The following is a 19,097-nucleotide window of genomic DNA, read 5'->3' as shown; positions in this document are numbered from 1 at the left end:
TGCAATTAGGTCGGAAATTATTAAATTGGGGCTTCCAAACTACACCGGGAGAAACAGAATCATAGTTCGGAATGCAAACGAATGCCAAGAATGGTCTGTGACTCAAATGACCAGTTAAAGACAAATACTCGTGGCTAGACTCATGGCTGCAGCAAACATTGACTCATTGAGGTTAAGGGGGCCGGCAGACTGGCCTTTCCACCTCCATGAGACTGTAACTTGAAAACGTCCATTTGCCACATCAGAAACCGCAATATGAGGTCAGCATCTGGTCTGAGGGCAATTGCTACATTCAGGAGGTGGTGGCAGTATAAGGAGGAGGAATGAAGAAGGCCAACACGTGTCATCCAGATTCCAGTTCAGGACCTAGGTATACAAATACCAAGACGACTCCATTCCTGCCTTCAAAATGGCAAATTACTCACGTAATGGAGAGAGAGGGTGGGGTGTAAAGGACACATAACCACTGAATTTCATAGCAACGTGATAATGCTAGATTATGTGACCCTTTTCAACCCTGTATCCCTAAACAAAGGACTGTGCCTCGCAAATATGTGCTCAGTAAATACTTGCTGAATGGATAAAACGGAGTTGTATAGGCACAGAGAGGGCAACTGTGACATACTGGAGTTGTAAAAAGCTTCAAAGAGGAGGTACTATTTGAGCTGTTTTGAAGGATGAATTTAATCCCCAGGTGAAAGAGGAATAAAAGCATCTCTGAATTTACCTCTCTTCCAAGAAATATGTACTCGTACTTTTTTTTATCCTGGATCCAGAGCAGCAAAGCCTACCCTGCGTAGAGGGGGTTTATCACCACAATCAAGCATCAAATGGGCCTGGGGGCAACTGTGAAAAGTTCACTTGAAATGTGCAAACTCACCTCCACTGTAAAAATCTGCCTCTGCATAAGTTATATGGAAACTATACATCTTTTCAAAACTTTCATGACCCAGTTTTTTCCTGGAGCAATTTTCCTCTTTTGTTCTTCAAGATGGCCATAACAGACGTTACAGCGTGGGCGGTAAGCGGGAGAATAAATAAGGTGGTAAGTCCACTGGAGTATGTGCATGGGTCCAGGGAAGCCCCTGGTTCAGCGATGAGAGTAGTGTCTGACCTAAGGGAATACGCAGACACCCTAAGATGTAATCAGCTTAAGTACTTTGGTAGTTTACTCTAGCAAAGCCTCTTCTATAGCTTACGTTCCAGCTCATGGATCTAAAGAGGTCCCGCTGGGATTCAGGGAGGAGAGCGTTAATCTCCGCGAAATTTTTTTCCGTCACCAGAAAGTCACACCCTTTCAAGACGTCTACTAGTTCACTCTCGCGAGAGTATGAAAAAAGTCGTGCTTTTTATTAACCCCGCCCCCAGCCCTATTAGTTGCCAAGCAACGATGTAACCAACCTCCACAGTGCTGGGAAACTTGCGAGCTTGTGATCTTTCTCCTTCACAGTTCCAACCTTCTTCAGGAGCTAGCGACAGCGATTCCGATTTGAGCCCCGCCCCCTGGAGCCTGCGGGCGCTCGATTGGTGGACGATTCTCTCCAGGTGAGGGCCAACGCGGGAGTGGGCGGAGCCAGGCAGGGGCACGTGATTCGCCGGAGACTGGTGTGCCGGACCCCGGCCACCGTGTCGGCTCCTGGCTGTCGCGTTACCGGGTAGGTGCTGGGGCCACAGCCCGGAGGGGTCTTAGGAGGGATCCTAGGGTGAGCGACGGCTGTACAGCACCTTGAAGGGGTTAGGCGGGCGAGAGAAGGGGGGCTGCGTGCACCCTGATGAGGTGCGGGAAGATGAAGCCTAGCTGTTTCAGGGAAGTGTGGGCCCCCGGGCATCGCCCGGAGTGCGGACGTTTAGGGGCCCAGAGCCGCAGCTGGCGTGTGAGTTAGAGGATTTGTGTGGTCAGTGGAATAACAGTGCAAGGTCCCTGAAGCGGTAGGACTTTCCTTCCTCACGAGTCCCTTGTCTGGGTTTGCGCAGTGAACTCGGGGCTCTCCTACCCCCGTTCGAGTCAGGACTTACCCCTTATTCTGCAAGTGACCTTGGAGAAGTTATTTACCACCTCTTTGCTTCCCAGTGTTTCTTCCGTAGACTGCTTGCTAGGAGATAGATGGAGAGAGGGTGCGGACAAGGGCTTGAGAGTAAGAACACCAGAGGAGAAATAGTGACGTGCTAGGGCTGTCCCCGGGTCCAGCTACAGTTTTTCCTTCAGGGAACATGTATGAGATTTTCCCACTTATTTTTTTTTTTTTTCAGAACTGAATTCTACCATTGGACTGCAATTACTTTATGATAGTGAACTTGATCTATTCACAACCCATCCCACCCCCAGCTGCTGCCACTACTCTCCCCAGATCCTTAAATTGGAATCTGAGGTCAGGAAGGAACTTGGATAAGCCACTTAGTTTGATAAATGTCAGTTTTTCAATCTGTAAAATGGGGAGAAGTAATAATGGTAGCAAAATCTGTTTTATTATGAGATTATTGGAAGGATTGAAGAAGATAATGCATGTGAATGTAAACTCCTAAGTCAGCATTATAGATCAGGGTTCTGGTGCAACTCTTCACAGATAAGGAAACAGAGGGCTAGGGACATTCATGACTTATCCTAGGCCATGTAGCTATTAACTGGGAGAAGGAGGGCTGGACTTGACCCTTGGCCCAGGGTTTTTCACTTATACCTCACTGATCCTCTTTTGAGTGTTTTGAGGGATATTTCCTTCCTTCCCTTCCTTACATCCCCTTTGTCCCTTCCAGACGTCCCCTGAAGAGCTGCCATGTCTGGGAATTCTGCCCCTTCCTCAGAACAGAACAACAACAACTATGAAACCAAAACAAATCTCCGAATGTCAGAGAAGAAATGTTGTGAGTGTTGGGAAAGAGGAGGGGCTGCTGTCTCCCAGGATTTTATCTTGAGACTATTGTTGTAATTCTAGACTTTGCTGCTTGGTGGGAGTGAGAAATAGTTCTTCGACATGGGAATTTAAAACAAAGTCTACCGGGGGAAGTTCCTTTCTGAAACAAGTAGACTCAGTGAAATGTCTGTCCTTGGGGCTAGACTGCTGGTGTAGCCCAGCATTTTCTTCCTGCTTTCTTTAACTGAATCTCTGTCTCCCCCACTCTGGGGGAATCTGCACAGTTGATTGATGCTGAAAGTTAGAGCCAGTATTATTGTACATGCAGTGAGTAAGGCTGAGTGGCAGGGTGCAGGAATTCCTTGGGGTTGCTACTGTTAAGTTTCCCTTTATCTCTTGGGCTAAGTTTTGTGAGGGTGCTGCTCACAGCAGAAATTGCAGGTAGGAACCAGTAGCTTATTTCTACAGGCCTAAGGGGAATCGGCCCTGATATTTCACTTCTCGCCATGTCTTGGTCACCTTACTTTCTCACAGGTTTAGTCTTTACACTCTGCAAACTATTTTCCCTGCAGGTTCATTGCTCTGGGTTTCACAGGAGCATCTCCATGCCCATCTTTTAGACAGAGACAGCAGGTGGGTTTGCAGAGAGATGAAGTGTTCTTTCCTGTCCCCATGCATCTGCATGCCTAAGCATCCTTATAGACTGCAAGACTGCAGAGCCCAGGCCAAAAGGTCCTGAGCAGTTGGTCCCTAGATGTTTTGGGGAACCTCTAGGAAAGCTAACTCTTGTTAGCTTCCAGGTTCCTCTGGAACCCTATCAGTCAGTTCTTCTCACTTCAGTGGTTATATATATCAGCAGGTGGAAACAGCCAACCAGCATGAGACCTGGAATCATCTCATGTTTCAAGCTTTCCCCAGAGTCTCAACCTTGATGTCATGCCCTTGTCAGTCTCATGATTAATGATGATCATCTCTTTTCACCTAGCACTGATGAGGCTTGTTGGGGTTGAGGCTGCAGCAGAGGCAGGTTGTTTGGGTGTGATACTGGGGTTGGTACACCTCTATGATTAGGGTCTTCTTTCTCTGCCAGGGCAGGAAGCCAGGTACTGAGGGCAAACACCCTGTGGAAGATAACTAGTATAGCATGACGTTTGAGTGCAGCCTCTGAAGTCAGACTGCCTGGGTTCAAATCTTGGTTTTACTACTTCATAACTGTGTGCTTTTTTTTTTTTTTTTAAAGGAAAAGCAATTTCCCTACAATTCCAATTTGCTATAGGGTTGTTTTTTTTTTTAATTTATTTGTTTATTTTATTTTTATTTTTGGCTGTGTTGGGTCTTCGTTTCTGTGTGAGAGCTTTCTCTAGTTGCGGCGAGCGGGGGCCACTCTTCATCGCCGTGCACGGGCCTCTCACTATCGTGGCCTCTCTTGTTGCGGAGCACAGTCTCCAGACGCGCAAGCTCAGTAGTTGTGGCTCACGGGCCCAGTTGCTCCGTGGCATGTGGGATCTTCCCAGACCAGGGCTCGAACCCGTGTCCCCTGCATTGGCAGGCAGATTCTCAACCACTGCACCACCAGGGAAGCCTAACTGTGTGCTTTTAACCAAGTTGCTTTTCTGCCCCATGCCCCAGTTTACTTTTTGATAAAATGGGGTTACTAATAGTATCTTTCCCCAGAGTGATGTGAGAATTGAATGAGTAAATACAGGACAGCTCCTAGAAGAGTACTGGGCATGTGGCTAAACTGTGTTATTTTTCACTGGTGACTCTATTTGCATGTTGTGTTTGTTCCTGAAACATTATATATAGATTGAATTATAGTCTAAACGCTGTGCTGGGAGCTCACTTTTTAAAAGAGCCCTGTGAAGAATTATATTTTCAGTAAAAAAATGTTTTCTCCTCTTGTTTGACAATATGGTAACCCAGATTTGGGGGTATGGAATGCACACTTTAAAGAGAGGTGCCCTCGTGCTGCTAGGACACTTGAGCCCAACAAGAGCAGAGAGCAGGTGGTGGTGTTTGGGGGTCAGGGGGAGTTGATAACTGTGGGAGTCTCTGACCCTGCACAATGCTCAGTGACAGTCCTTCTAGTTCTGCTCTCTTCTCCATGGGACTCTCCTACCTGCCTTCCTAACTTTTTTTGCATTTTTTTTTTTTGCCTCGAGGGCTTTTGATTAGTCAAAGAAGCAGTAATCCCAGGTCTCTTTCCTTCCTCTAGACTCTAATTCCTGATCTCTCCTTTCCAAGTTCTACCCTCTTCTCCCCCACTGGAGGTGTCTGGGTTATCCTGAAGCCACCGTCATTCATTTACCCTCCTCTCTTCTCCTTTCGTGGTTGGACTGTGAGACTGTGACAGTCTATGAGAGTATGTGTTAGTTTATTTCCCTTCTCTCTGTTATTTGCCTGTATCTTGGAACAGGCTTCTTGGGCTGCTTAGTGTTCACACCCAGCAGTGGCTTTATTAATAGCTTACCCGTTATCCCATTGCTGTTAATTATACCTGTTGTTGGCTGACTTTGACTCTGGGAAGTGCCTGAACTCAAGGGCTGAAGAATGTCTTTAGGGAGCCAGAACCTCAAAAGGAGCAGTACTGGAATTTCAGCTGCTCCAGGGATGGGGGAGAAGGGGGGTGGTGCTGGCTGAGGTGCCCTTAAGGTGCTCAGACAACTGGTTTCAGGGCTCAGTGAAAGCAGGAATTAGGGGTAGCAGGGAAGGTCTACATGCTTTTCCTTCTTTGTTTCTTTTATTCTTTGATATTTTGAATAGGTCTGGAACAGACAAGTCCCTGTATGAACCTTCTCCTAATTATAAAAGCAATACGTGTTCATGAAAAATTCACACAATACAGAAAGAAAGTAAAAAGCAAGAAAATCTCACCATTTCTCCTGTCCCTGTTATGTTTGATTCTTTCCAAAATCTTATTCTGGTGTATCCTATTAATGGAAGTAGGTCCACACTGTACATATTTTGTTCTACCATTCCCCTCCCACACACTTTTTTTAAACTATATTCTGGACATTTTTTTCATGTTGATAAGTTCAAATTTACTTCATTCTGCATGGTATTGCCTTGTGTGGATATGCCAGCCTCTCCCTGATGGACATTTACATTGTTTCCAATTTTCCACCATCACAAACAATGCTGTAGTGAGCATCCTTGCATATACACCTTTCCCTGTTTGTGCTAGCAGCTTTCCCTACAGAAATAACAGGAGGAGGGCTTCCCTGGTGGCGCAGTGGTTGAGGGTCCGCCTGCCGATGCGGGGGACACGGGTTCGAGCCCTGGTCTGGGAGGATCCCACATGCCGTGGAGCGGCTGGGCCCGTGAGCCACAATTACTGAGCCTGCGCATCTGGAGCCTGTGCTCCGCAACAAGGGAGGCCGTGATGGTGAGAGGCCCGCGCACCGCGATGAAGAGTGGCCCCAGCTTGCCGCAACTAGAGAAAGCCCTTGCACAGAGGCGAGGACCCAACGCAGCCATAAATAAATAAATAAATAATAAAAATAAAGGAATTCCTTTAAAAAAAAAAAAAAAAAAAGAAATAACAGGAGGAAAGATAGACACCTTTGAAACATTGATCAGCATCCCTCAAAAGTTCTATATTGTTAGCTGTTTTTAATATTTCAAAGCACGTGATAGAAATTGGGCATTAAACTATAGCTTCGACGATTAACTAAAACATTAACTTTCTTAGCGTTTGGCTGCAGAACTTCGATATGTTATGCTTATCAGTCAAACGGCAGGACATAATTGGCAGTTTTATGACTTCTGATGAATAAAAAGAAGATACTACTAATGAAGCACACTTTAAAGGGTAGCATATTTCAAAATATTGGGGCTGTTTAGAACAAAAAGTGGAAGATGACTTGGTCATGAGAAAGCCGGGAACCATTGGCCTTCTAGACCACCCTTCAGGTTTAGATTAGAGAGCAGAGTTATGCTGGCCACATGGCTCCCTTTTGTCAGGTGCTGACAAGAGCTGGTTACTAGGACTGATTGGGCAGTCATGAAACCAGGAGTCTGGGCAGAGCCCTGACCTTGACTTTCTACTGAGGGACTGTGGGCCAAGCTCTTCCCTTTTCTGGGCTTGAGGTTTTCTGTCCACAGAAGGGAAGTTATCACACCTTCGTTGCCTCGAAGTGTGTTTATGAAGGGAAAATAAGTTTAAGATTGAGAAAGTGAGTTCAGCCTTGTGTAAAGAAGGTAGAAGAGGGCTTCCCTGGTGGCGCAGTGGTTGAGAGTCTGCCTGCCAATGCAGGGGACACGGGTTCGAGCCCTGGTCTGGGAAGATCCCACATGCCGCGGAGCAACTGGGCCCGTGAGCCACAACTACTGAGCCTGCGCGTCTGGAGCCTGTGCTCCGCAACAAGAGAGGCCACGATAGTGAGAGGCCCGCGCACCGCGATGAAGAGTGGCCCCCACTTGCCGCAACTAGAGAAAGCCTTCGCACAGAAACGAAGACCCAACACAGCCAAAAATAAATTAAAAAAAAAAAAAGCCTACCTGCTTTATTAAAAAAAAAAAAAAAAAAAAGTAGAAGAGAATTTCAGGATTGAAACAGCTTTCCATTATTTGTCAAGGGGTAAGTTACATTGTCTCCAAAATTAATCAGCATAAAGTGTCTACTGTTCAAATTAAGGTGGTGATGGCTTTGGTTTTTTTTTGTTTTTTTTTTTAAGATTTTATTGATTGATTGATTGATTGATTGCTATGTTGGGTCTTCGTGTCTGTGCGAGGGCTTTCTCTAGTTGTGGCAAGCGGGGGCCACTCTTCATCGCGGTGCGCGGGCCTCTCACTATCGCGGCCTCTCTTGTTGCGAAGCACAGGCTCCAGACGCACAGGCTCAGTAGTTGTGGCTCACGGGCTTAGTTGCTCCGTGGCATGTGGGATCCTCCCAGACCAGGGCGCGAACCCGTGTCCCCTGCATTGGCAGGCAGACTCCCAACCACTGCGCCACCAGGGAAGCCCGATGGCTTTGTTTTTTAACAGGCAGAACAGAATGTACCTAGTTTTGCCCATGTGGCAATTTGAGATAGGAAGTGTGGTTTAGTTTTGTCCTTCGGAAATTGAGCAGCGCTGGTTGCAGCAGGTGTGTGTGGGTGTGTTGTGGGCAGAGGTGGGAGGTATGGTGCTGGGGGCCACCGTGGGGAGCCCTTGGTGGCCTGTGTTTTCTTTTGTTCTTAGAACTCTCTGTCCAGTTTGGTAAACATGGAGCAGCTGGTTCCCTGGTCAGCCTCAGAGCGTCTCCCAAGTATCAGTTCATTTTCAGCTTGAGGGAGGATAACAGGACCTTTGGGAGAAGTGCCTAATGGGCTGGAAGGTGTGGACCAAGCAGTACTAGAAGTGCAGGTAATGAGCCAAGCCATGGTGATTGAGAAGAGTGCAGTGCTGGGCTGGAGAAAGTGAAGACTCAGGAGGATTTCACTCCTGAAACCTGAGGCAGCTGATCTGTCTGTTAGGGGTCAGAGATCAGGCATTAACACCAGCCGAGGCTGCAGCATGGCGTTTGCTTGTCTTTGTGCTCCCTGTTTGGACAGAGATGAAAATCACTTCTGTTGCTCATTGCCTACCTTGGACGGTCTCCTGCTCAGGCCCAGGAATTTTCCATGTGCATAGTAGGTAAAGGACTAAAAGCCAACCCCTCTGACCCCAAGTCTGGGCATCCACCCCTCCTTCACCACCAGGGCCCTGTTTGGCTTCTGGGTACTTCTTGCCAAACACCCCTAGGAAACTCTCTTCCTTCCAAGGTCTGTTCTCTACCCACACCCCTCTGCCCACTTCTCCACTGAGATCTTTTTACATTCCCTTCTCAAAAAATAAAGGATGACGTTCCCATCCAAGTACCCCAGTTTTGCTGAATTGTTTCTTAGCCTGACAGGGTCACCTTGTCCCAGGGAAGAGGAGCAGCAACTACTTGTGGGGCACCTTCTGGAAAGCAGTGCTGGGAAGACGAAGGCGAAAGTGGTTCTTTCCCATCTGCACACAGGGCCTCCCTCCTTTCGCATCTGAGCCCTCCCAGGTGACCTCAGTGTGGGTCTTGGCCCCAGGAACGTGGCTGGCAGCTTGCAGGGCACTCTCCCACCCCTCCGCCGTGGCAGGATGCACAGGAAGGGGCCAGCCCCTGTGAGCAAGCTGATGAGGAATCAGAGGCTCTTTTCATGGAGAAAAGCTGCCGAGGAAGCACAAGATCAGGATTCTAGGGCCAGCCCTTCCCATGACTCATTGTGTGTCCTTAGGCAAGTCACCTGGCCTCTGAGCATCTAGTTTGCCCCCAGCTGCCCAGTGAGATCTGTCTCTGTAAATGAGCATTCCTGAAATCAATTGTTTTCTAAAGAAGGGCGGACCAATGGCTATTCCTGCTTTTTAAACTGTCTTGCTTTTACTTGGGCCTTTGAGGCAGACTGGCTGGGATGCCCTTGTGGGCCAGCTTTACCACGAAGCTTCCTGAGGTCTAGTCAGAACCTGTGTCAGGTAGGCGTTGACACCATCTAAATGGTTTAGAAGTTCTGGCTTAAACTCAGTGGCCTGAGCACAAAGGCCAAAACAGTTTAAGGCCAGGCTCTTTTTTCGGTGCGCAAACTCTTGCCTGTGGCTCTGAAGGGATAGATGGGATCCTCAGGATAGAAACTCTGTTGGATCTGTTATAGGAGCTGGCTCAGTGCTGCACTGGTAGAATCTCCAGGCCTGAGACTTTCTTTCATGGCTGTATCACTCCCGTGTCACTAGATACTCTCATGCTAAGGAAGATGCTATGGTTACTGTCTTTCTAATCCTGGCCACTTTTTTTTTCTCTTTCCATCTTGTGCACCTCCGTGAAGACCTTGGACAAGTGGGAAAGACATGTCTTAGTTTGGGTACTTTCTGGAAGTCTACATGACCCTTTGACTGTCTTTTAGGAGGGTTTACCCGGTATCTCCTCGGTTTGCCTTTCCAGTCCTCCTGGACCCTGGCCTCATTGAGGTGTATGAGGATCAAACCAGATTCTGAGCATGAAGTCCCAGCCCCGTGCACAAACCTTACTTGACCCGTCTTTATTTAGTTTTGTTCTGTTCCATTTCCCTCTAGCGTGGGCATCCTACATGACCAACTCCCCAACCCTCATTGTTATGATTGGCTTACCAGCCCGGGGCAAAACCTACGTGTCCAAGAAACTCACACGCTACCTCAACTGGATTGGGGTACCCACCAAAGGTAGGTGCAAACATGCATTCCTTGGGAAAGGAAGTGATCAGTTCCTGGGCCTCACAGGTCTCTGGGAGACTTATTCTCCCTGGCATTAAGGTTACAGGGTGCTCCTGGCAGCGATGGTGGTTGCTTCCTGGTTTACTGGATTTATTCCCCGTCCATACACTTGTTCCTCCTGGCCTGGCTGAATTGGCCTAGTTTGGGGACAATGCCTTTGATAGGAGTATTCAGAATTAAATGAGTATAGAGCTTTACATTTCCAAAGCCCTTACATCTACATTATCTAGCAGTATCCATGTGGAATAGCCAAAATGGCTGAGGAAATTGAAAGTCAGACAGTTTAAGACTTGTCCAAATTCTAGTAAGTCAGAACTTGAACTTAACCTGATTCTTAATCTGGTGTTGTTTCCAACATACCATGGTGCTTTTTTCATCCCCTTGGCCACTCTGACATTAGACCAAGAAGTCCCCTTTGGGACATCGTATTGTTTCACTGCTGAAGGGTATGGGTGTCTTCTGCAGTGTTTAATCTTGGGGTGTATCGGCGTCAAGCGGTCAAGTCCTATAAGTCCTATGACTTCTTCCGGCATGACAACGAGGAGGCCATGAAGATACGCAAGTGAGTCTTCTAGGCCTGACTGCCAGGCCAGCTCTTTCTTGGCCGTCATGAGACTGGATGTGATGGGGCTTGGTTTTCCTTTCAGTAAATATCTTGTGGGGATTTTGAGTGGAAGTTATCTGCTGGGCAGCTCACCGTGGGCTTGGGTGGGTAGAACAGGGCTCCGAAAGTTGCATGTGTGCTTGTAGGCTAAGCCTCCAGAGGGGTAAGACACGTGCATGGGACAGGGGAAGAGGAAAGATATAGGATGGTAGAAAAATCTCAATGGGCAAGTTGAAAGGTCTAATTAGGGAAAATTTTTGATCAGTGGGGAAACTGAACAGGAAGGCGCGTGATCCCTGTGGCATCCCTGCTGTTCATGTCTCTGGCTGTGCCCGAGCTTGGCCCCGGCCCAGTCCTCTGGCTGATTCCTCTGTTCTCTTGGCAGACAGTGTGCTCTGGTGGCGCTGGAGGATGTGAAGGCGTATCTCACGGAGGACAGTGGGCAGATTGCGGTAAGCCTCACCTGCCTCCTCCCCCGTCTCCCCCCTTTCAGCAGCCTGGTGCACCGCCGCACCTTGGGTCCGCCTTGGTGGGATTTCATTTCTCGGTCCCCGTTCATCTGTCTTGTGGGCTCTCTTCCCAGGTGTTTGATGCTACCAATACCACTCGAGAGAGGAGGGCCTTGATTTTGAACTTTGCCGAGGAGAATTCCTTCAAGGTAGAATCTGCCTCCAAGCTGGAGGAGGAGGGGTGAGTGGAGGTGGGGAGTTAGGAGGGACACGCAGATCTGTTTGACTCTGGTGGGTGAGGACAGGATTGGACATCTGATTCTCTCCTCTTGGTGAGTCACCGCCAGTCCTTGAGTGTTTTCTTTCAGGTCCTTTCTCAGCTCCTTAGCCTGTATGTATGAGGCCCTGGGGATGTGGTAAGAGCTATTTTTAAATGAAGAGGCCTTGAAGGCCACTTTCATGAAAGAAAATCCCAGGGGATGTGGTGGCTCTGGTGGAGCAGATATGAGCGTGTGCTCTTAATTAACAGCCTGGCCATTACTGACTCATTGATCACTGCCTTCTCTCCCTGGCCAGGTGTTCTTTGTGGAATCCGTCTGCGATGATCCCGATGTCATTGCTGCTAACATCCTGGTGGGTGACATCCCCTCACACCACCACCTCTTTATGCCTTGTGTGTGTGTTGGTGTAGGTGGGGTGGGGAGTCAACCCGCTAAAGAAAGAGAGAAATAGACATGTTTAACAACACAGGGTGATCTTTTCGATCTGCCAGAACACCGTTTTGTACTTCCACACTCTTCCCTTGGGAAAAGAAAGAGGCTTTGAGGAAGAAAGTAAGAAATAGCTGTTGAACAGAGGCCAAACTTAAACTGTAGGAGCCCTGGCCCTGTGTTCTGGGTATTAGCTAGATGTTGAGACCTAGGTATGTTCTTAGAATAGATCAGACTCTTCATTATCTGTGAGGGCCACCTTATAGGAAGGTCATCTGCCCACCACTTGTCTAATATTGAGGTCAGCATTCTATGCACTGAGCATCTCGTGCTGTGTGTGGTCACAGCTTATGCCCATGCCCATCTGATGGCTGTGCTGGGCTGTGCTGAGTGGATATGCATGCACTGTGTCATGGTGGTGCTCTCCCAGCAGTGTGGGAACTTGCTGAAGAGGTGTCTGGTCTGAGTCAGCTGTGTATCAGATCAAGCACCCTGTTCTCATTGCCCTTGGGGAGAAATTGAATCCCATTCTGTTTTCCCAGGAAGGTACATAAAAGGATTGGGGCCCAAGAACTGCTTCAGCTGCGTGACTGCCTCTGTCCTTCAGCCAAGGGCAGGCACATGACTCCCCAGTTGTCTTTCCCTTCTTGGTTGCCAGGGTCACAGGACAGGGAGGGGTTGCTCAGTGAATGGGGATTGCCAATGCTCCAGTGAAAGGCCACTTCTATGGCCTTCCTTTTCTTTATTTAGCAGTGGCTGTTGGCAGGAGGGCTGTTAAGGGCAGACCTCTGACTAGGCCCTGCTCTCCCTGTGATTCCAGGAGGTAAAGGTGTCGAGCCCTGACTACCCTGAAAGGAACAGGGAGAATGTGATGGAGGACTTCCTAAAGAGAATTGAGTGCTACAAAGTCACCTATCAACCCCTTGACCCAGACAACTATGACAAGTAAGGTTTAAGGCCAAGGTTTGAAGGGCCTGAGGCAGGGGTCTCATTTGAGAAAAGAGCCTTTCTCCCCTCGTCCCTAGACTTCCCTCTGACAATCCAGACCTCTGTTTACATCATTCCAGGGAAACGAGGTATGGATTTGTGGCCTCTAGGCAGATTGAATCTTATACCTGAAAACTGGAGTGGTTTTTATCCTGAGTTCTTCTGGTCTATCCTCTAGAGCATGATTTCTCAACCTTAGCATGATTGACATTTTGAACTGGATAGTTCTGTGCTGTGGGACTGTCTTGTGCTCTGTAGCTGTCTTTAGCAGCATCCCTGACCTGTGCCCACTAGGTACCAGTAGCACTCCCAAGCTGTGACAACCAGAAAGGTTTCCAGACTTTGCCAAATGTCCCCTGGGGAGCAAAATCACCCCCTGTTGAGAACCACTGCTCTAGATCAGTAGTTTTGAATTAGGGTGTTGTAGGACACCCCTTAGAGGTATGTCATCAGTTTTTGATCAATTTTTAAAGTTTATTGTGTGTGTGTATAGGTATATATATATATATGTACATGTATAAAAATATATAGTAATACATATGAATATATGTGCATATATTCCATATGTAAAATAACATAATATGTAAATTTATTTTGCATAAAACAATATATTGTACATGTGTATGCATATATAAATATATATATTTAAGTGGTTTTTTAGATATTACTTACTATGGCAGTGCCTATCAGCAGTGTGGCATAGAACACAGGTTAACTTGATGTGTGTGAACGAAAAGAGCCGTAGCAAGATGCCAAGACCATGTTGAAGAATGACATGTGCACAGGGAGACCTGTGAGAAGGTGGCCTTTGAAAAAGCATGCAGTCAGTACAGCTCTAGTCAGATAAGAATACAGCCCTGAAGCCAAGCAAATGGCAAGACAGTGTGCATAGCCACTGTTAAATTGCTTCAGTGGTCTGCTTCATCTTTCGAGTCTTTCAGTTCCTTCAAGTATGTTGCCCACAATGTTAGTGTTTGGAGGTGTTTCTTAATACAGAAGTTGAAAACCACTGCCCTAGATATGGCATAATAGTATATTCTTCATTTAGCCCAAAGTCCTACATAGAAAAATATTGTAGAAGAATGTGTGTGTGTGTGTGTGTGTGTGTATAGATGTTACCTCTGGTGGTAGGGTTATGGGTAATTTTTATTTACATCATTCTTTCTTAAAAAAATTTTTTTTGGAATAAACACTTATTATTTTTATAGTGAGAACAATTCCATGATGGCCACAAAGCAAACAGTCTATGTGAGTGCCTTTGAGAGAAACTTGATTTATGTAGATGGGGGGGAACGCACAGAGATCTCTGTCTATGGTTCTGCACCCCCCTCCTCACCCCTCCCCGCTGGCCGATGCCATACTCTGACTCCGTCTTGACCGCCTCAGGTGGGCGCTATGCTTCTCAACAAACTTCAGGGTTAGCAAAATCTTCAGGTCATCTAGTCTAGCCCCTGAGGGGAAGCCTGAATTCTGTTTATCTAACTTAGCTACAGTGCCTGGCACAGTGTAGACACTGAGGAAATGGTACTGCCTGACGAGAAGTTCAGGAAAGTTTACTGCGTCTTGGTTCTGAGGAGCGCTCCATCTCTTTCCATTTGGTTCCTTACATCTGGGTCGGGGTGTGGCAGGAGAGGCAGAAGAGCTGCTGGGAGCCTGCAAGTAACTATACAGATCCTTTCCCCTCCTCCTGTTATCCTCAGATTTTCATACCCAGGGGATTTTTTTTTTTTTTTTTTTTTCCTGCTCTGTTCCAGGGATCTTTCTTTCATCAAGGTGATAAACGTGGGCCAGCGATTTCTAGTGAACAAAGTCCAGGACTACATCCAGAGCAAGATCGTCTACTACCTCATGAATATCCATGTCCATCCTCGCACCATTTACCTTTGCCGGCACGGAGAGAGCGAGTTCAATCTCTTGGGGAAGATTGGGGGTGACTCAGGCCTCTCAGTGCGGGGAAAACAGGTGAGTAGTTAGCCAGCAGGCTGGATTTCCCAGGCTTAGAGTTAGAAGGGCATGGTGGATGTCATCTCTTTGATCCCCTTACTTCTTACTGAATCCTACTGGGGTTTAGGCTGTGGTTTCAGATAGTCAAACAAGTAAAGAGACATTTTCTTGTTTACTGATTCTAGCTCTGCATTGAAGGGTGCGTAACTTGGAACCATTTCTGCTGTGATCATTCAGCCATCACATATTTATTGGGCTCAACTTGTATGCTCAGCATGGTACAGGGTGCTCTGGTTAAAGTTCATTTCCTCTTGGGTTTATTATAACTATGTAGCACCTTTCAGAGTTTGACTGGGGTCATGCACATTGTCCTTTTTAGGCTGAGTTAACGGTCCTCTGTGTGTGTGTGTGTGTGTGTGTGTGTGTGTGTGTGTGTCTGTGTGTGTCTATGTGTGTCTGTGTCTGTATTTCCTTTCTTTCTTTCTTTTTTTTTGGCTGTGCCACGCGCGGCTTGCAGGATCTTAGTTCCCCTGACCAGGGATCGAACCCGCGTCCCCTGCAGTGGAGGCGTGGAGGCCTAACCACTGATCAACAGGGAATTCCCTGTGTGTGTGTTTTCTTTTAAAATTTTTATTTCACACCCCAGTTTGCCCAGGCTCTAAGGAAGTTTCTGGAGGAACAGGAGCTAGCAGACCTCAAAGTGTGGACAAGTCAGTTGAAGAGGACTATCCAGACCGCTGAATCTCTGGGGGTGACCTATGAGCAGTGGAAGATTCTGAATGAGATCGATGCTGTGAGTAGGAAGCTCTGATGGCTAAAAAGCCAGTAAGGGTCTCCTATTCAGGCAGGAACTCTCAGAAGTCACCATGTGGGCCGTTCATCTAGAAAACTAGAACCACCAAGTAGAGACTTTGAGGAAGCTGAATCTATGGCCAGTTTAGGGAATAAGTGGGAACAATGCACCCCCAGTCAGGGCTTCCTGCCTGCTTGACACACCTGTGCCAATGATGGGACCTGAACCAATTTTTGACCTAGCCCCTGGCACCTGGAGAGAGTGAAGCTCCATTTGGATCCTTCATATATTTCCCTCCTAGGAAAAAGAGATAGCTGACAACTCACTTCTTTAATTTCTGTTTAGGCCACCTGGTCAGCTATTCTGGAAAAGTCCTTTCCAATTTGTTCTTGGCTTTCTGTGTCCTTGAACGCAAAAGTAGGCATTTCTTTTTCTTTCCTTCCTCTGTACCCTTTTATGCCTTCTACAAGAATTCCCTAGTGCCTTCAGTTTCCCCTCCTTCCCTGCTTCCTGTTCCTTTTATCCTGCTGACTTTTCTTGACCTCTGAGTTCCCCACAGCAGTAGGAGAAAGCGGCAGCTTAAGCTAGAGAGGCGGCCCCCTCTCCCAGTGGCCCTCACCCTGCTAGTCGGTCAGTTGCAGTGCATGAAGGGAGCCAGCCCAGTGCCTGGCACGAATAACTAATATTCTTTACGGCCGCCTTTTCATTTGGGGGGCTGTGTGGGTCCAGTTCGCCTCTTCCAGCCGTGTGACTCCTGCAGGGCGTGTGCGAGGAGATGACTTATGCGGAGATAAAGGAGCAGTACCCAGACGAGTTTGCGCTTCGAGATGAAGAGAAATATCTGTATCGATATCCTGGAGGGGAGGTGAGATTTCCCTCACGAGGGGTGACTGCCCCACCCTTTGCTAGGGGCTTAGCTTTAATTTTGGGGAAGGACTGAATGTGAGTTTGGGGACCGAGAAAGGGTACTTAAGGCATCATTTAGTTTCTCTTCCTACCTTTGGGGCCTGCTGTGTTTAATTCAGCTCTGGCAGTCGGCAGTCCGATGCCTCATTGATTTGTTAAGATCTCCAGAGAAAGGGTAACAAGATAGCCTCTGTTGCTGAGTATATTTTAGAATCAGCATGGTCTTTTTTAACTTCTTTTTTTTTTTTCATTCCACCCCCACCCAAGCAGGTATAGGCCCCAAGTAAATATATGGGATATGAATGATTTTCCTCTCATCTGCGGTGTTTAAGGCTGCTTGCTGGTCCAAGTGGCTTCATAGTCTAGGGGTGTGAGGCAAAGGTAAATAAAACAAAACAACAGGGGTCTAGGAAATCCCTAGGAGCCTTTGTTGCCTTACACTCTTGCCTATTCTGTCGAGAGAAAAAGAACCCCACAGGCTGCATTCAGATTTTCTCTTCTTGACCTGCAATTTTCTCGGTCTGAACATTGCTCTTGAAAAGTCTGAATATTCTCAAGAGATAGCAGGGCTGCGGGTGGTTAGCAGGCGACACGAAGGCGCCAAACCTCCAGGAGGAAAGCCAGCTGGGGAGAAAGGAGAAGCGGCCTCTTAACTCTGGACCCAGCCACCGACTTGGCTGCCAGCTTGCGCCTCCTACCAGCCCGCCCCACTTCCCCCACAGTCGTACCAGGACCTGGTGCAGCGGCTGGAGCCTGTCATCATGGAGCTGGAGCGTCAGGGCAACGTCCTCGTCATCTCCCACCAGGCTGTCATGCGCTGCCTCCTGGCCTACTTCTTGGACAAGGGTGCAGGTGCCGTTGGAGGGAAGGGCCGGGGACACATCCACAGGGAGGGGGCTGGACTTGGGGTGGCACCAGGATCCCTGGCAACGAGACCTCCCCCTCTTCCACTCAAATCAGAGTACATTCTTCAGGCAGCAGTGTGGGGCTCCCAGCAGCCACTGGGCCAACTACTTGCTGAATTTACTCTGCTGGTGCAAAAACCCCCAGTGGACAGCAGCTGCTGCTTTAGCTCTTGGTCCTGCCTGGCTAAAGGGGCAGCACTGCGCTAACACTCCTGGCAGCATTAGAAAAGTGGTTGAACGTTCCCGGCTTGTTACTTGGGCTACTAGGAGGGTGATAATCTTAGAAGCATCTTCATCCTTTGGATTCAGGGTAGACGGTTTCTGGGGAGAGCAATAAGGAAGTGCTGCTGTCTTCTCGGATACTCCCCTCCCTTCCCTTCCTGATCTACCTGAGCTGCTGGGAAGCTTGCAGGTTGACCTTTGGTGTACCCATGATGCCCCAGTCTTCCCTTCTGTGGGACCCTGGCTGCGGCACTTACGCTTGTTTTGCCTGCAGGGAAGGATCTAAAGTGGGCTTTTTTCCTTTCTTAGCCACTAAGTAGCTTGGGTGTCTTCCTTGGAGGCTATGTTGATAATTGTCTGTGGGGTTAGAGGAGGAGATGTCTAACTCCAGGTCAGGGTAAAGAAAACTCAGGAGCGCCTTAGATGCTCTCTTCCACTAACTTGACCTTGCTTCATAATACTGAGACTTCCTCTACCTGGTCTTTCTGCTTTCAGATGAGCTACCGTACCTGAGGTGCCCTCTCCATACCATCTTCAAACTTACTCCTGTGGCCTACGGTAACTATGAGCCTAGGAGCTGGGCAGGAGGTGGGGATAGAGGAAGGTCAGGATTTTTGAATTTTCTCTGAAGTTTGCCTAGAAGTTCGACTTCCTCACCTGTATATACCAGGGAAGTTCCATCAGTGCCTTCCATTTTTAAAGGGATGTATGTATGTATTTGGGAATATATATGTTCTTTTATTACCATACTGAAACTAAGGAATTTTTCTTTGAGCTTTTTTCCTGAAGCCCTCTCCACTTTCCTCTGTTTTCTCAGGGTGCAAAGTGGAAACAATTAAACTTAACGTGGAGGCTGTGAACACTCACCGTGACAAGCCAACTGTAAGTATTTTCCCACGGATGACATGCTGGTTCCCCATCACTTCGAGTCTTTGAACCTTTGACACCGAGAGACTGGGTTCCTTTTATGTACAAAAGGAAAACCGATCCAGAACTCATGTCCCATGTAGTTTGCTTACTTCCAAAAAGAAGAGATGTTGGAATTACTATTTTTTAAAATCAGTATCTCTTTCCTGAGTCTTAACCTTGCAGATTGGCTCTTGGAAATCCAATGAACTATGGAAAGTGTTTGGCAGAAGTGAAATGCAAATCTTCCCCCCAGAAAGCACTCCCTTTAGAAAGGAGGATCCAGAGGTGCCTGTAAGCTGGGGTCAGGAGGTATAGGGTTGTTCCTAGGTCTGTCCTGGTAATCTGTGTGATCTTAAATAACCCCCTTCCTTTCTTTGAGCCTCTTTCCTGCTTTGAAGTATGGTGCTCAAGGAGCTTCTACCCCTACAACCTTTAGTCTCCCGGGGCTGGGGGACCAGGCCGTGGCCCACGTCTTAGGAGAGACCCCATCTGCAGAGGAGCAGGAGTGCAGGAGGCTGCTGTGGTTTATGAGTGAGCTTCTGGCTTGGCTTTCATTTGTGTGGTGTCCCTCGTTTCCAAT

At 47.7% G+C, this 19,097-nt stretch overlaps 1 protein-coding gene across 6 annotated transcripts; it reads left to right on the top strand.

The window, feature by feature from the left end:
- Positions 1 to 833: 833 nt before the first annotated feature.
- Positions 834 to 19,091, top strand: PFKFB2 (6-phosphofructo-2-kinase/fructose-2,6-biphosphatase 2). 6 transcript variants are annotated; one of them, XM_057544669.1, is made up of 16 exons: positions 834 to 1,045; positions 1,451 to 1,545; positions 2,752 to 2,859; positions 9,912 to 10,037; positions 10,554 to 10,650; positions 11,078 to 11,144; positions 11,276 to 11,350; positions 11,718 to 11,774; positions 12,672 to 12,796; positions 14,593 to 14,800; positions 15,429 to 15,575; positions 16,336 to 16,440; positions 17,204 to 17,333; positions 18,104 to 18,166; positions 18,426 to 18,490; positions 18,897 to 19,091. In XM_057544669.1, exons 3-16 carry the CDS (start codon positions 2,772 to 2,774, stop codon positions 18,951 to 18,953), a joined length of 1,410 nt encoding a protein of 469 aa, XP_057400652.1. In that variant the 5' UTR covers positions 834 to 1,045; positions 1,451 to 1,545; positions 2,752 to 2,771; the 3' UTR covers positions 18,954 to 19,091. The 6 variants fall into 6 exon arrangements, with proteins under 6 accessions (XP_057400652.1, XP_057400673.1, XP_007171617.2 ...); XM_057544690.1 differs by lacking the exon at positions 10,554 to 10,650 and having other exon boundaries at positions 835 to 1,045; XM_007171555.3 differs by lacking the exon at positions 834 to 1,045 and having other exon boundaries at positions 1,533 to 1,655.
- Positions 19,092 to 19,097: the final 6 nt, after the last annotated feature.

The sequence above is a fragment of the Balaenoptera acutorostrata genome, chromosome 1 (assembly GCF_949987535.1).
Source record: "Balaenoptera acutorostrata chromosome 1, mBalAcu1.1, whole genome shotgun sequence".
NCBI lineage: Eukaryota > Metazoa > Chordata > Mammalia > Artiodactyla > Balaenopteridae > Balaenoptera > Balaenoptera acutorostrata.
Note: the sequence above shows the minus strand (reverse complement) of the source record. Positions and strands in the feature narration are given on the sequence as shown.

Excerpts from the sequence above, each read along its gene's own strand:
- PFKFB2 (XM_057544669.1), top strand. The coding sequence starts at position 2,772 with ATGTCTGGGAATTCTGCCCCTTCCTCAGAACAGAACAACAACAACTAT. Across the intron at positions 15,576-16,335 it reads TTCTGAATGAGATCGATGCT|GGCGTGTGCGAGGAGATGAC; the intron begins GTGAGTAGGAAG and ends TGACTCCTGCAG. Across the intron at positions 18,167-18,425 it reads ACTTACTCCTGTGGCCTACG|GGTGCAAAGTGGAAACAATT; the intron begins GTAACTATGAGC and ends CTGTTTTCTCAG.